General features: G+C 46.3%; 1 protein-coding gene across 6 annotated transcripts in view; it reads left to right on the top strand.

Annotated features, from left to right (window-relative positions):
* The window catches only part of Ctl2 (Choline transporter-like 2), a 164,002-nt gene that overhangs the window by 97,232 nt on the left and 54,076 nt on the right, over nt 1–12,694 (top strand). For all 6 annotated transcript variants that reach the window (XM_077708674.1, XM_077708666.1, XM_077708701.1 and 3 more), the window contains exons 5-7: nt 912–1,011; nt 5,923–6,100; nt 11,683–11,773. In XM_077708674.1, the coding sequence (XP_077564800.1) occupies nt 912–1,011; nt 5,923–6,100; nt 11,683–11,773 (369 nt within the window). The remainder of the gene's footprint in view (nt 1–911; nt 1,012–5,922; nt 6,101–11,682; nt 11,774–12,694) is intronic.

Genomic DNA, 12,694 nt, shown 5'->3' with positions numbered 1-12,694 from the left:
GCTATGAGACACGCCGTAGTGGTGGGCTCCGGATGAATTTTGACTACCTGCCGGGGATCTTTACTGTGTGCCAAAACCTGGGCACACGGGTGTTTTCACTTTTCGCCTCGATCAGAAAAGCAGCCACCGTGGCCGGGATCAAACCCACAATGTCCTTGGGCTTAGCATCACAGTGATGTAGCCACCGTGGTGGGTCAAAAGGAAAGGGTGGCGTCTGTCTAGCAGTCAGAGATATCTTGCTGAGTGTTGAAACCTTTCAAAACACCTTTTCTTTCTCTTGGCGTTATATGTCTGAACTCTCCCACATCATTGGCCTCCCAAGACGGACTGCCTTTCAAATCGAGAAGCCTAGCACAGATTGTTCATTCAGTTCACTCAACCAATAAGGACACACTCGAGAAATCTGTGAAGAGAAACCCGCTGTGGTGGCTCAGTGGCTAAGGCGTTGCGCTGCTGAGCACGAGGTCGCGGGTTCGATTCCCAGCTGCGGTGGCAGCTTTTATGATGGGGGCAGGAAGCAAAAACGCCCGTGTGTTCAAGATTTCAGCACACGTTAAAGATCCCCAGGTGGTCAAAATAGATCCGGAGCCCTCCACTACGGTGTGCCTCATCGCCTGCATTGCGTTGGTGCCCTAAACCCTACAATCAATCAATCAATCAAATGTGGGAAGGGAAGAGAACGAGGCCTTTCATCCGATGACCTTCTTGTCACGCTCTGCTGAACAAAGCCAGCGTGAGAAACTACTGAAGCAAGGCACAGTTGCCGAGCTGTAATGGTGAGCGGCTGTGAAGAAGGGCAGGCAGCAACCGTGACGATGCCTAAGGATGCTCGGTTGTCATCTCCGGAAGGGAGCACTGTTTTTCTTGTGCTGTGGAGGGGCAACCCTTGTGCCAGCCCTTCTCTTGTGCAGGGACAAGCAGTTCCTGTTCTTCTTTGACATCACCAAGTGCCTCAAGAGGGCCTACAAGCCTGGGGACCTGCTGCCTTCACTCATCTGCCACACACCACAGGTAGGCTGGTGGCAGTGGGCTTTACAGGCAGTGACTGGCATGTACTTGCATACTTGCACACAAACTACTTTTGTATGGAGCATGCTACTTGTAGGGTTGCCACCTTTCCCAGAAAAAAAAAACCGGCACTTTGGGGGGGGGGAGTGGTATATAAAATGTTTAATTTGTGTTGAAAAAAAGACTCCATGTTTTTGATATGCAGTGACATTTATTGTAGCGCTTTCTTAGAGAGGAATCAACAAAACCTTTCTACTGAAAGGGATTGAGAGCTTAGTTATTGCTCTGTATGTGCTTTACTGAAAAGTGACCGCAATTGCTGACTGCGGCGGCAGCATTTCGTTGTTCCCCCCTTTTGTCCCCCTCCATCTCAGGCAGCGTGCTCGCCCGCGTATTTTCTCTGCTCGCGTGTCTTTGCACAGCTTGTCGACACATATTTATCGTCTTAGTTGTTGAATTGACGCTTATAAAACGCCAAAACGGACATAATCACGGCACGAGGGCCAAAAAACCGGCCAATGACGGCCGGTTTTAAGTATGGACCAGCAACCAGCCTGCTATTTAAAAAACCGGGCGGGCCGGTCCAAAACCGGGCAGGTGGCAACCCTAGCTACTTGAGGGCTTTTCTATAGAGTACTAGCTGAATATTCGAGAGTAATGTGGGATAGCTTCCTTCGCAAAGATTCAAAGGTAAGTTTGTATTGTTTGTATGGGAAATAGGTATTGGTTCTGTAGTTCACCTATCGGTTTCAGAAGGATGGACAGTTGGGCGAGTTCTGGATCATGTGATGGCAAGACAGTGTAAATTATTTGTTTTTGAAGGGTTTGTGTTTGCTATAAAACTTCATTGCTCGTCCTGCGTTTGTCTTCCTTGTTTTTGTTTCCGTTTAAACTTTGTTGTTTTGCTACATCTGTAAGTTCCATTTGGATGTGTGTAAAACCCACAAAAATATACATTGCTCCTCTAGACTTGTATGTATTGGTCTTGTAGCCAAGTACCCACGTATTTGTTGTGTTGGTCGGATACATGTTGGCTCCAATGGATTCCTTTACTGATATAAAAAAAAAAATTCCTTTACTGATCAGATGTGGAGTTGTAGTAATTTATATGGACTGAGATTGATAGCCATTGAATAGCCTCAGCAGTGTTGCGCATAAGATACCTGTACACGTAAAGAAATGTGCGCATATATTTTATGGTTGGGAAATTTTAGGACCTCAGCACTTCACTAGGTTCACTGCTGCCCACCGGGTGTAGCAAAACCTGATAACTTCATTGCACACATATTTACTTTGCCCCAGCACCATATGTACCTGTTCTGTTACCAGCACCACGTGCTACCAACTCTACCACCGTGCCCACTCGCCCTGAATGGGAATTTAAAATCAGCAATCCCACTTATATTCAAGACATTGAAGTGGCTAAACAAAATATCGTTCTTCACAACAGAACATTTTACCATTTAGCCTATTGCAAATCAAGCCAGTGAATTTTATAAATTCTTTTTCAGTTCATTGTTAAAAAATGCTCACCCTTTTCATAAATAAGTTTGCTTAGTTATTTTGGTAAATGAAAGAAAATTTGTGTTATCCAATCGCACCCGCCACAGTGGCTCAGTGGCTGAGGTGTTGTGCTGCTGAGCACGAGGATGCGGGTTTGATTCCCGGCCTCGGCAGCCGCTTTTCTGATGGAGGCGAAAAGCAGAAACGCCCGTGTGTATGAGATTTTGGCGCACTTTAAATATCCCCAGGTTGTCAGAATTAATTCAGACCCCTCAACTACGGCGTGCCTCATCACCTGCGTTGCGTCGGCGCATTAAAGGAGTACTGACACCAATTTTCGGCGTTAATATTTTTGCCCAGTTCGCTTCCTTTACTCAACAGAATACCCTGGCTGAAATATGAACGGCCTGCGATGCGAAGAACATACTTTAATTGGATCTCGTTTATCGCGCCGACAGAGCAGCACGTGTAGCGGCACTCAGTAAATGGACATCAGCGTGACATCACCCCGTGGTAGCCAAAAGAAGTGACGCGGCCAGCGCTCGTCAAAAACTCGTGCGTCACTTCACGCGAGCGGGCGCCGGCGCATTCATGAACGGGTGCACGTAGCCTGAGCTACAGGCATAACCGCTGTCCAGAAAGGCACTGTTGGCAAAAATAAAGTTCCACACACGGGAAAGGAAGTGATAATATAGCCCGGAATTGCAATAGAAGTCGCCATCAGGACTTTTATTGAAAGCGGTCATCGGATTTCCACCGCAGTGGTAGGCCTAGCACCTTCAGGTAGCTCAGCCGTTCAGCTCCGGTGGCGGTGCGGTCGAAACAACGCCCCACCGACCTTCGCAGTGTTTTGACGTCCGTACAAAGCGGTGAGGTCATGCCGGGATTCTGTCATGTGTGCCTTTTGGGATGAGAGCGTGGGAATTTGAAACAAACAATTTTCAGGACGTTCAATGTAATTATCGCGCGCTGAAGTATTTAAGTACTGTTTCGGGTTCACCAGACCATTCAGCATCGATAAAAGCAATAAAAGTGGAACGTAAAATTTTCGTGTCAGTACTCCTTTAAACCCTGCAATCAATCAATCACTCAATTGTTAACCAATTGCAGTTATAGTGGTGCTCACCTGAATGTCCCAAGAGAAAATATTGTGCTGGTTTATGGCCAAAGGCCCAGCTGGGAATGTTGTGTTGGTCCCAGCTAGAATTAGGCCCTTTGTGGGTAAAACCAATATTTCCAGTGCCTTCAGCACAACAGCATGTCATACACAGATATACTCGAATACATTTTATTGGCCAGCAAATGTTGCAGCCATGGCACTCTTCACCTGACATTTTTACAGCGACGTAATTCTCCGGCATCTTGAACTCCCTAGAAAAAATTCTTATACAATGGCCATCGAATATCATTATCATTATGAATTTACATTAAAATGGAATTTACCTTTGTACAGCAAGCGATGAAAGTAGCGTCTTTTGTTGTCAGGCGTTCAGTACACAGCGTAAGAGAACACACGTTCTCTAACGAAGACATCCGAAGTGGTGAGTCCTGCCACGCCACAATCGGACGAAATGCGGCCGAGTTACCGTACGTTCTCAAAAGTTAGACGGGCGCAGAAAAAGTGTTCAACAACTCTTGATGACATGATGCAGACCCATTTGATGTCGAGTTGGGCTACATGATGCACACTTTCCACAGTGTTTGTCTTGCGGAAACACTTGGTTTCTCCCATGGAAGAAAGAAAATATTTCACCACACTTTCTAATTCCCGCCATATTGGCAATGGAACAACTAGCTTGGCATGGCTTCAGTTGACTTTGTGGCAGGCTTGTTAAAAAGATGCTGCCAGCATTGCTAGCAACATAAAACTAAATATAGTAATGTAAACTGGGTCCAAAGTAGATTACCTGGTTCATAGCTTGAAGCTGCAATTCAGGTTCATTATACAAGTGACAGCTTTTAGGTGCACTCCTACTTGGCGGCGTTATGAAAGTCAAAAGTGTAGATTGCAGCATGGCTGATTTTTTCAGTTGGGGTGAAATGTCTGTTTTGGTTAGAACAGACGATTGGGCGAGTTAGTACATAAGGCATAGCACAAAAAGCATGACCCAAGAAGAGGGCACAAATACAGCAGTCTGTTGTGTCATGTTTTTGTGCTATTTTTCGGCATACCGTTCTTGTTGCTCATATCGCCAAGCTAGAGCTGGGCTTTATTCGCGTTGCTATCGGCATAAACTACACCTCAACTTTACACCTATAGCAATACGAATAAAGCCCGCTCTTACTTGGCATATGAGCAACAAGAACGGTATGTCTAGAAATGGTGCAAAAACATGGCACAAGAGGCTGCCAAGTTTTTGTGCCCTCTTCCTGGGTCATGCTTTTTGCCAGTGTAGGGAAGTTGGTAGTTGGTCCCAGCTGGGTTCTGCTAATGACTTGCTTGTTCCAGCAGGCCATTATAGCAGAGACCAGCTGAGTACCAAGACACCCTGGGACCAACTCCCAGCAGTAGCCCTGGTGGTCCCCACTAAGCCTTGCTGGTCCCAACTGAAGCCCAGTTTGGACCCATAGCAGCCCAGTTGGGACCAGCAGCATCCCAGCTGGGACCAGGAGAAATCAGCAAAGACCAGTTCAAATATTTTCTCTTGGGGTTACATTCTGGCACCACTCTGTCTGCCTAATGTATGGTCTGTTGCATGGCAAGGGAATAGACTAGAATTACTCTGACTTGTTACAAGCCCGAGGCAACTTATCATTGCAAGATATGCAATTTCTCCCCTTTGTTTGGAAACACAAAGGCATTATTAGCAGAGCACAGAAATCAAATATAAAGACCAATTTTGGAAGTATGCACCATGATGACAGTGCCTGATCATCAATGTGCGAGTGTGCTGCGTGTCAGGTTGTCAAAAGAAGAAACCGAGTTTCGAAAGTTTTGAAACTTGGGCTGCTTGGTACACGATCGGAGGGAAGAAAACAGCGCGACTGATGGGGCACAAGCAAGGAGAGACAAGCACCTGCACTGTTTGTGTTTGTCTCTTCTGTCTTGTGTACCATCTGTCATTGGATAGAATCCATCACCACTGCCCGGTATTGGCTAAATGCACACGAGTGCACGAGCCAAGTCAGGACAGTCTAGTTCTATATGTTCATGTGGTGCGTCTTATTTTCCCTTCACCCGTTGTTTGTTCCCGTTGCCTCAGGCAGACAAACAGTTTTGTAATGTCAATTCATTTTCATTCTGGTGGCGCTTCCCGTTTCTGCCTGAGCTAGTGCCAACACGGCTCCTCCTCTGCCACACTGTTGGCACCGTTACTGTTGGAGCCTCATGCGGGAGGGTGGTGCCCTTCCGCCAGTGTTTCTGCCAGTTTTGCTGCCAGTTCATGAGCTCGTTGCTGCTCCCCCGGGCAGGTGTGCGTGTCGCAGTGCCCCAACGAGACCTTTGTGGCGAGTGGCAAAAACGAGGAGGAAGTGCGGCAGAAGCTCATCTGCCAGTACCATGTGGACCCGTTAAACAAGACGGTGACCGTTGCTGATCTGACCGGGCCTGACCAGAAGTGTGCCAGCTACTACCTCAAGAGCAGCAGCGGTCAGTGCGTGCGGGGAACTGCACCTTCTTATGACACGCTCTACTTGATTGCTCAGCCCGCACGACCATTTTATGTATCTTGAGGCTTCAGGGCGTGTAACGTTGTTTGGTGCTACCTCATCATGCTTTGAAATTGTGGCTTTCGCCCAGTACTACTGGCCGATACTCACATTTTGAGTGACACACAGATGATACTGGTTCCACATGTTTGCAGCCCAGCCAACCATGTCCATTTGCCAGTGTGCCATCACCATAGTGGTGAGAAGAATAGTGCAAGGGCACTCAGGTCATTGAAGCTGCATTTAACACAATTGAAAGTTGGACAAGTTAAGTGATACATTCTGGGAATAAGCGCGAGAAAGACGACACATAGAAAAGAACACACAGGACGGTGAGGAGCATGCCGTCCTATGTGTTCTTTTCTCTGTGTCATCTTTTTCGCGCTTATTCCCAGAAGCTGCATTATTGCAGTTTTTTAAATTGTCAGTTTTTGTGGTTTCCTTCCAAGCCTGTCGTACGAGAAGTGTGTACGTGATCTGCGATATCTACTTGCAACACATTAAAGAAGCCTCATGTGTCTTCATAGAAAATAAAATTACAAACAAGCCAGCGCCACTATCACTAGACTACACAATGCAGCAAGACCATGAATGAATTATTGCTATAGATGCAAATCACTTGTCTGAGGTACGGATCAACTTGCACTCATTTTTTACCAGTTAGCCTGACGTTTGGCGCAGTTGTGATGGTTGTGCTTTGCTTTGCCGCCATTTTAACTATAAAATTGGCTTAGCCTGGCTTGGCTTGACTTCAAAAACAACTTCGTTAGGACAATGTTGCCAGTGGCGTTATGAGATTATTGAAACATTTCTTTCTCCCTGGCATCTGCCCTGCGATATCTAGACACTCATAAAGATGATAATCCTACATCTGTGCTAATTTGCACTATTACGTTGGCCAAGTATTAACTAGTTACCAGAATAACTTAAAGTTATATAACTGCGGTACCAAAATAATATACCCAAATATTTTATTAGCTGCATGAACTTTATTTAAATTATCATTTTGAGCTGCTCAGGACAAAGCAGGCTTAATTAGTATTTTCCCAATGCTCTTAAAATTGAAATATGTAATCAAACAGCTTTTTTCTTACATAAAATGCTTGTTTCACATGCAACTATTTAAGCTTGCTAAAGTTGCATGATCATTGTATAACGCTACTGAAACTCTCTGTCCTTGTTAAAAAGCATGTCTGTTAATTGACATAGTACTACCCAATCAAATTTAGAGTTGGTTGAGAATGAGGGCCCAAGAACTCCTCAAGAACTATGTAATTGCTTATTCATATGAGGAGAGTTCGCAAGATAGAACCCAGTCATTAAGGATAGCGTAAATATGTGAGAGGCTATTTCACAGTGAACCAGTAGCTGCAACTAGAACAATTTTATCCCATGTACAAATCAGCTACATGGCATATGTGACTTAAAAATTTAATTTAAAACAATAACCTGGCATCTGGGACCAGTTGAAAGCAATTATCCGTGCAGTCACTGGGACGACATGAAACCACTAGCAGACCTGAGGACATATTGCAACAGGGACCAATCTTGAAACCAGTTACCCTGTAACTGGGACCAAATGAAACCATATGCAGATCAGGCCAGATACTAATTGGGTCTAGGTGAAACCCATAAGAAACCAGTAAGGCATTTCCGCCTGAGTATCTGAATTGATCGGAAGTTTAGGAAATGACATTTTTTTTTGACGACTGTAGCGCTTGTTCTACGTGCATGATCACTGCAATTTTGCTTTATGAAAAAGACTGCCTTTCCATTATCGGTTTCCCTCTATGAGTGATTTGTTTGGCTAATTATAGTTACACGTGACTATGCAATATTGAAGGCTAGAAATGTGCGGTTGGCTATTGAGTGCACATGACCACAGGATGCCACGTGATTGGCAGGGTTGTCTGCTTATTTCTCATGAGCGGTGAAGTTTAGCCATGTGAAACGCAAGGTTAAGCAACCGGCTGCCCCAAAACTGGCGACCCTGAGGTGCGAGACCGGCATTCTCATGGGGCGTCATTTGGCCGGCACCAGAGCGGGAGGCGTGTGCAGGCCTGGTGTCAGGCCTTGCGCCACGAGCTTTGAGGCCTGCGTTGTCAACCAGCACTTGCAGCTTGACAAGCTTTGCAATTGGCACGTCAATCGGCTCAACGTTACGGCTACCTGATGATGGGCCTAAATGTAGGCGTAACAAGGTTTTCTCGAGCCATCGTAACCAGAGTTACTCCATATACACCAGCTGCGAAACTCCCAAAGGGCCGGTTTCCGGTTGGTCCCCCTGGAGGTAAAACAAGGGCAAGTTGACCAGCCTGTCGGCAGATAGCTGAAGTAGCACCCAAGTGCTTGCGACTGCTGCTGTAAGTCATAAAAGGGAAAACTGAAAACATAAGTAAACATTACCAAATTTAAGGTTTCCTGGTTTGAAAAGCAAGTGTCATTTATTAAGTAAATGTTTAGCAAAGTTCAGTTTTTGTCCTCCTAGGTGCCAGGCCATATACACTAGCCCCTCAGCTTCTGAAGCGGAGTTTCAAAACTGGTTTATATTGAGGAACTTTGACCATAACGGAGAAGAGGAAAATGATGATGGGGATGAGGGAACATGCGGTTTCAGCACGAGTTTCGCACTCATGCCACTGCCTCAGCAGCATGAGTGGGATGCTCGCACATTCTCGCATCATAACAGTTAGCTTAGGTGCTCCGCACTTCTTTGTTTTTCCCCTGCGACCTTTTGAAGTGTTCCTCCCCCTACAATTATCGTTCTCATCAACATTAGCTCAGTGTTTTCTTGGAGAAACGGCCAAACGGAGAAACGGCCCTCAGAAAATACAAGTTTGCACACAAGAAAAATACTAGGTGCACCATCATTTCGTGAACACATTGTCGGTGTGTTAGGGACAAACTGCGCTGGTACATACGTTTGATTTTTCGAGGCACCAACGTTAACAGCCGGCTATCATTTGGTGTAAGCCAGCGTGTTGGGTGTGGACGGAAGCAGATGGTAGTGGTGCACTGCCTCCCTGCTCGCCCGTCTTGTGGCCGTGCAATGATGACACTGTCGCCTCTGCCCCTGCCACTGGGCTGGCTTGGCCAAACTGAGCTGTGCATGCAGTTCGCAAATGACATCCTTTCTACTGGAAACCATGCACCTGAACCTTTGTATGAAGTTATCATAAATACCGTATTTACTCGCATAATCCTCGCACTTTTTTTTCGGAAAAGTCAATGCGAAGATAGGGGTGCGAGAATTATGCGGGGAAAAAAAAATCCGGTGCACAATGTTGCCAATTTGCCTTCTGCCAGTCCCGCTAAATGTAGCGGTCGTTTTTTGTATATGTAAGCTCAGTGTTGCCAACAGCAGCTATTTCTTTTTATTTTATTATTTACAACGTAAACAGTCTCCCGTTGATCAGCGTTCATGAAATTGCCGCCTTTGCTTTCTGGCGCGCGCACTATCTCGTCGGCGTCACGTGCGTGCCCTACTCCAGTAACGCACGTTGAAGGCGGTGACGCCGAAGTGCCTGCCTGCAGCGCGGCTGCCGTGTTCGATCGCGTACTCTATCGCTTTCAATTTGAAAGCGGCAATGTAGCTGGCGTTCTTCCCCATGGCGAAGCGGCACCAAGCACAAAACAAAGATCAAAAAGTTCTCAAAATGGCAGCGAGCTATCCACCACTGACACGAGTGACTCACTGACTGCTGCCGCTCAACGACGGGACCACGACGGCGACACGACGACACGACAGCGGGCTGCGCGAACACCATCTAGTTGCGCGCACGCGAAACATGCGCGAAACCGGCTTAAGGACAGTGTGAGTAGCGTGTGGTTAGGGAGTAGCCATGCAGGCTGTTAGGGCGCCTGGATGGCCTTGGATACACAGCGCTCTCCGCCGAACGGATAGGCGGCGGGGGAGGGCGCGCGTTGAAGAGCGCGTGCACCATGCGGGTTTCGCGAGCGGGCAACTTTCGCCGCTGCAAAGTTGGGGGTGCGAGGATTATGCGAGGAACCAAAAAATCCAAGTTTTGGTGGCTCACATTAGGGGTGCGAGGATTACGCGAGTGCGAGGATTACGCGAGTAAATACGGTAGTCAGTGTTTACGCACAATCATTTATAGTTTTTGTTTCACGAAAAGAACAGAACATGCCAAGGTGATGTTGGGCTAAGCCATATCCCAGAAGGCCCTTGAGGGTTGAAGCTGCCATCCAACAGCTCAGATAGGTGGCACTCATGTACTATCTGTGCCTTCTGCATGCCTAGAAAATAATAGCTTGCTTCTGGACACCCTGCGTGGGACAAGGGTTAGCGCTAGAGAAGGGTGGAAACGTGCAGGAACTGTGGGGAGCACCTTGGGTTACTGGAGTCATGAAGACAAAGTTCAGTTTTTTCAGTTTCAGTTCAGTTTGGAGTCATGAAGACAAAATAAAAGTTTGTTTTATTCAACAGATTTCGTGTTTTATAGTGCTCCCAGTGCTTGTCCGGAAGTAAACGGTGCTTTATTCACTGAGAAATTAATCAGTTTAAGTTAAAATTTTGATTCTCCCGCCAGATTGTGTGTTTTTGTGACGTCTGCAATGACATCACAGGAACCGCTCTGCAGCTGATTGCGGAGCCTTGTTTACCGTTAGTCAACCTAGATGGCACCACCATACCGCAAAGGGCCATTTTCTGCCTCTGCTTGGTTTTTGAGCGTATTTGTACCTGTCTTGTTTTTGTTGAGGTAGAAAATAATTTTTTCGTGAAGCATGGTGTTCGCTCTACAAATATGGTCACGTAAGACACCGTCGCTTACGCAATTCGGCCAGTGTCTTCTGAGACAATCCCATAGCACCGCAGTGCGGTGGAGCTAAAACAAGCATAGTGCGCGCAGTACCAACAGCTGTACGCATGGGTACGTCATGTACTTTCGTAACTTCCACTGTTTACCCCACCATTCTTACTGCTATAAAAAGAATGTTCCCGAAATGTAAGCGCAAATTGTTCGTTCAGCAAGCTTATAAGCCCTTCCTAATTTGCATGTGCTTTTGCTGGCCTCAGCCAATCGCAGAGCTGGCGTGTATGACATCATAGGTTCTGTTGCAGGAAATGATCTAGTGGGTCACATGGCCATTCCCTTTTCTCCAAATTATGTAGTTTAGTTGAGCGAAGTTTACGTTAAAAGTGGTGTCGGTATGATTCTAACGAGGCAATTTTTCGAATGAACCAAAGTTGTGTTTTGTCTGCATGGCCCCTTTAAGCAGCCAGGAGAGCTGGCATCTTGCAAGGGTTCATGTGGGAAGGTACCTTCTAGGGCCATTCTGACCTGCCATTGTCCAAATTCTTTAGGGTAGCTGTCACTGGGGTTGGGGTCTATTGCAACGTCCAGCATGGAACATGACAAGGGTCTGGTGCATGCCCTGCCAACTGATCTCTGCCAGCTTGCTTGTCACGTATACCCTTGAATTCCTCCCCTCAATCGATGCCAGTCCGGGAGGTTTGTGCACCAAAGAGCCCTGGCCAACTTCCCTGTTGCACCATTTCAGTTGCCCGACGGTGCCTTCCCGGAAAACTAGATCAGCAAAGCTTGACAGCCTTCAACAACGTTTCTGTTGAAAAACTCGCCAGCAAGACAAAGTGAGTGTACTGCCACTGGGCAGGTGTTTTTATCCCTCGTGTCTCTCACTTCAATTCATCGCAGTGTGTTTGGGCATTCTTGCGAATCTTAAAGGAGCCATGAAGAGAAAATACAACTTCGTTTAATTTGAAAGAACTAGGATTCAGTATCTCACTCAGCTCCAGTACAGCCCCAAAAGATGTTTTTTTAACGAAAAAAAGCAAGAAGTATTTAACAACTTTCAAATTTTGCGCCACAGTGACGTGTTATGAGCAAGCGTGACGTCATATGGCCCAACAATAAAACATCATTTTCAGTGCGTTAACTGCACGTTAGCATTCAAGTGATGCGGTCAAATGAAAGTAGAGGCCCCATTACAGACGTCGAGTCATGTGTCATCGCGACAGGTCACTTAGGCAGCCGCCAATCGCGCAAACAAGGTTCCGTGACGTCATAGAAAACTTGCAGGAAATTGGCTAGGGGGTCGCTACTGCTTCACACGTTTTCTTTAATATCTCCGTTATTTGTTCGAAGATTGGGATGATATTCATATCATTGTTATGGGGACTAAGCAGTCTTTATAATAAGCCCAACTTTTATTTTGTCTTCATGGCTCCTTTAAAGGGTTCCCAAAAAAAAAAACACTAAATGAACAAGCTCATTTGTTGGATTGGGTGGCCAAGTATAACTTTTTTACGTGCAGCAAAAAGCTCACACTTTCGTTGCAAGGTTTGTTACCCCTCTCCCACCCTTTCCTGCGTGTTTTTGGACACCGCCATTTTAACACATGTACTGCATCGATTGTCCCATATGTGTCACAAAGCAGACGTCCTGCTATTGTACGGCTTTTTTCTCGCACTTCCGGTGAAGAGAAGTGTCGTCTGCTTACCGAGTTGCAGTGGCACCTTTGATTAATCAGCGCTTCCTGCAGCACGCTTACG

The sequence above is a fragment of the Haemaphysalis longicornis genome, unplaced genomic scaffold (genome assembly GCF_048455015.1).
Source record: "Haemaphysalis longicornis isolate Haplotype H1 unplaced genomic scaffold, Haemaphysalis longicornis Haplotype H1 scaffold_1, whole genome shotgun sequence".
Classification (NCBI taxonomy): domain Eukaryota; kingdom Metazoa; phylum Arthropoda; class Arachnida; order Ixodida; family Ixodidae; genus Haemaphysalis; species Haemaphysalis longicornis.
Note: the sequence above shows the minus strand (reverse complement) of the source record. Positions and strands in the feature narration are given on the sequence as shown.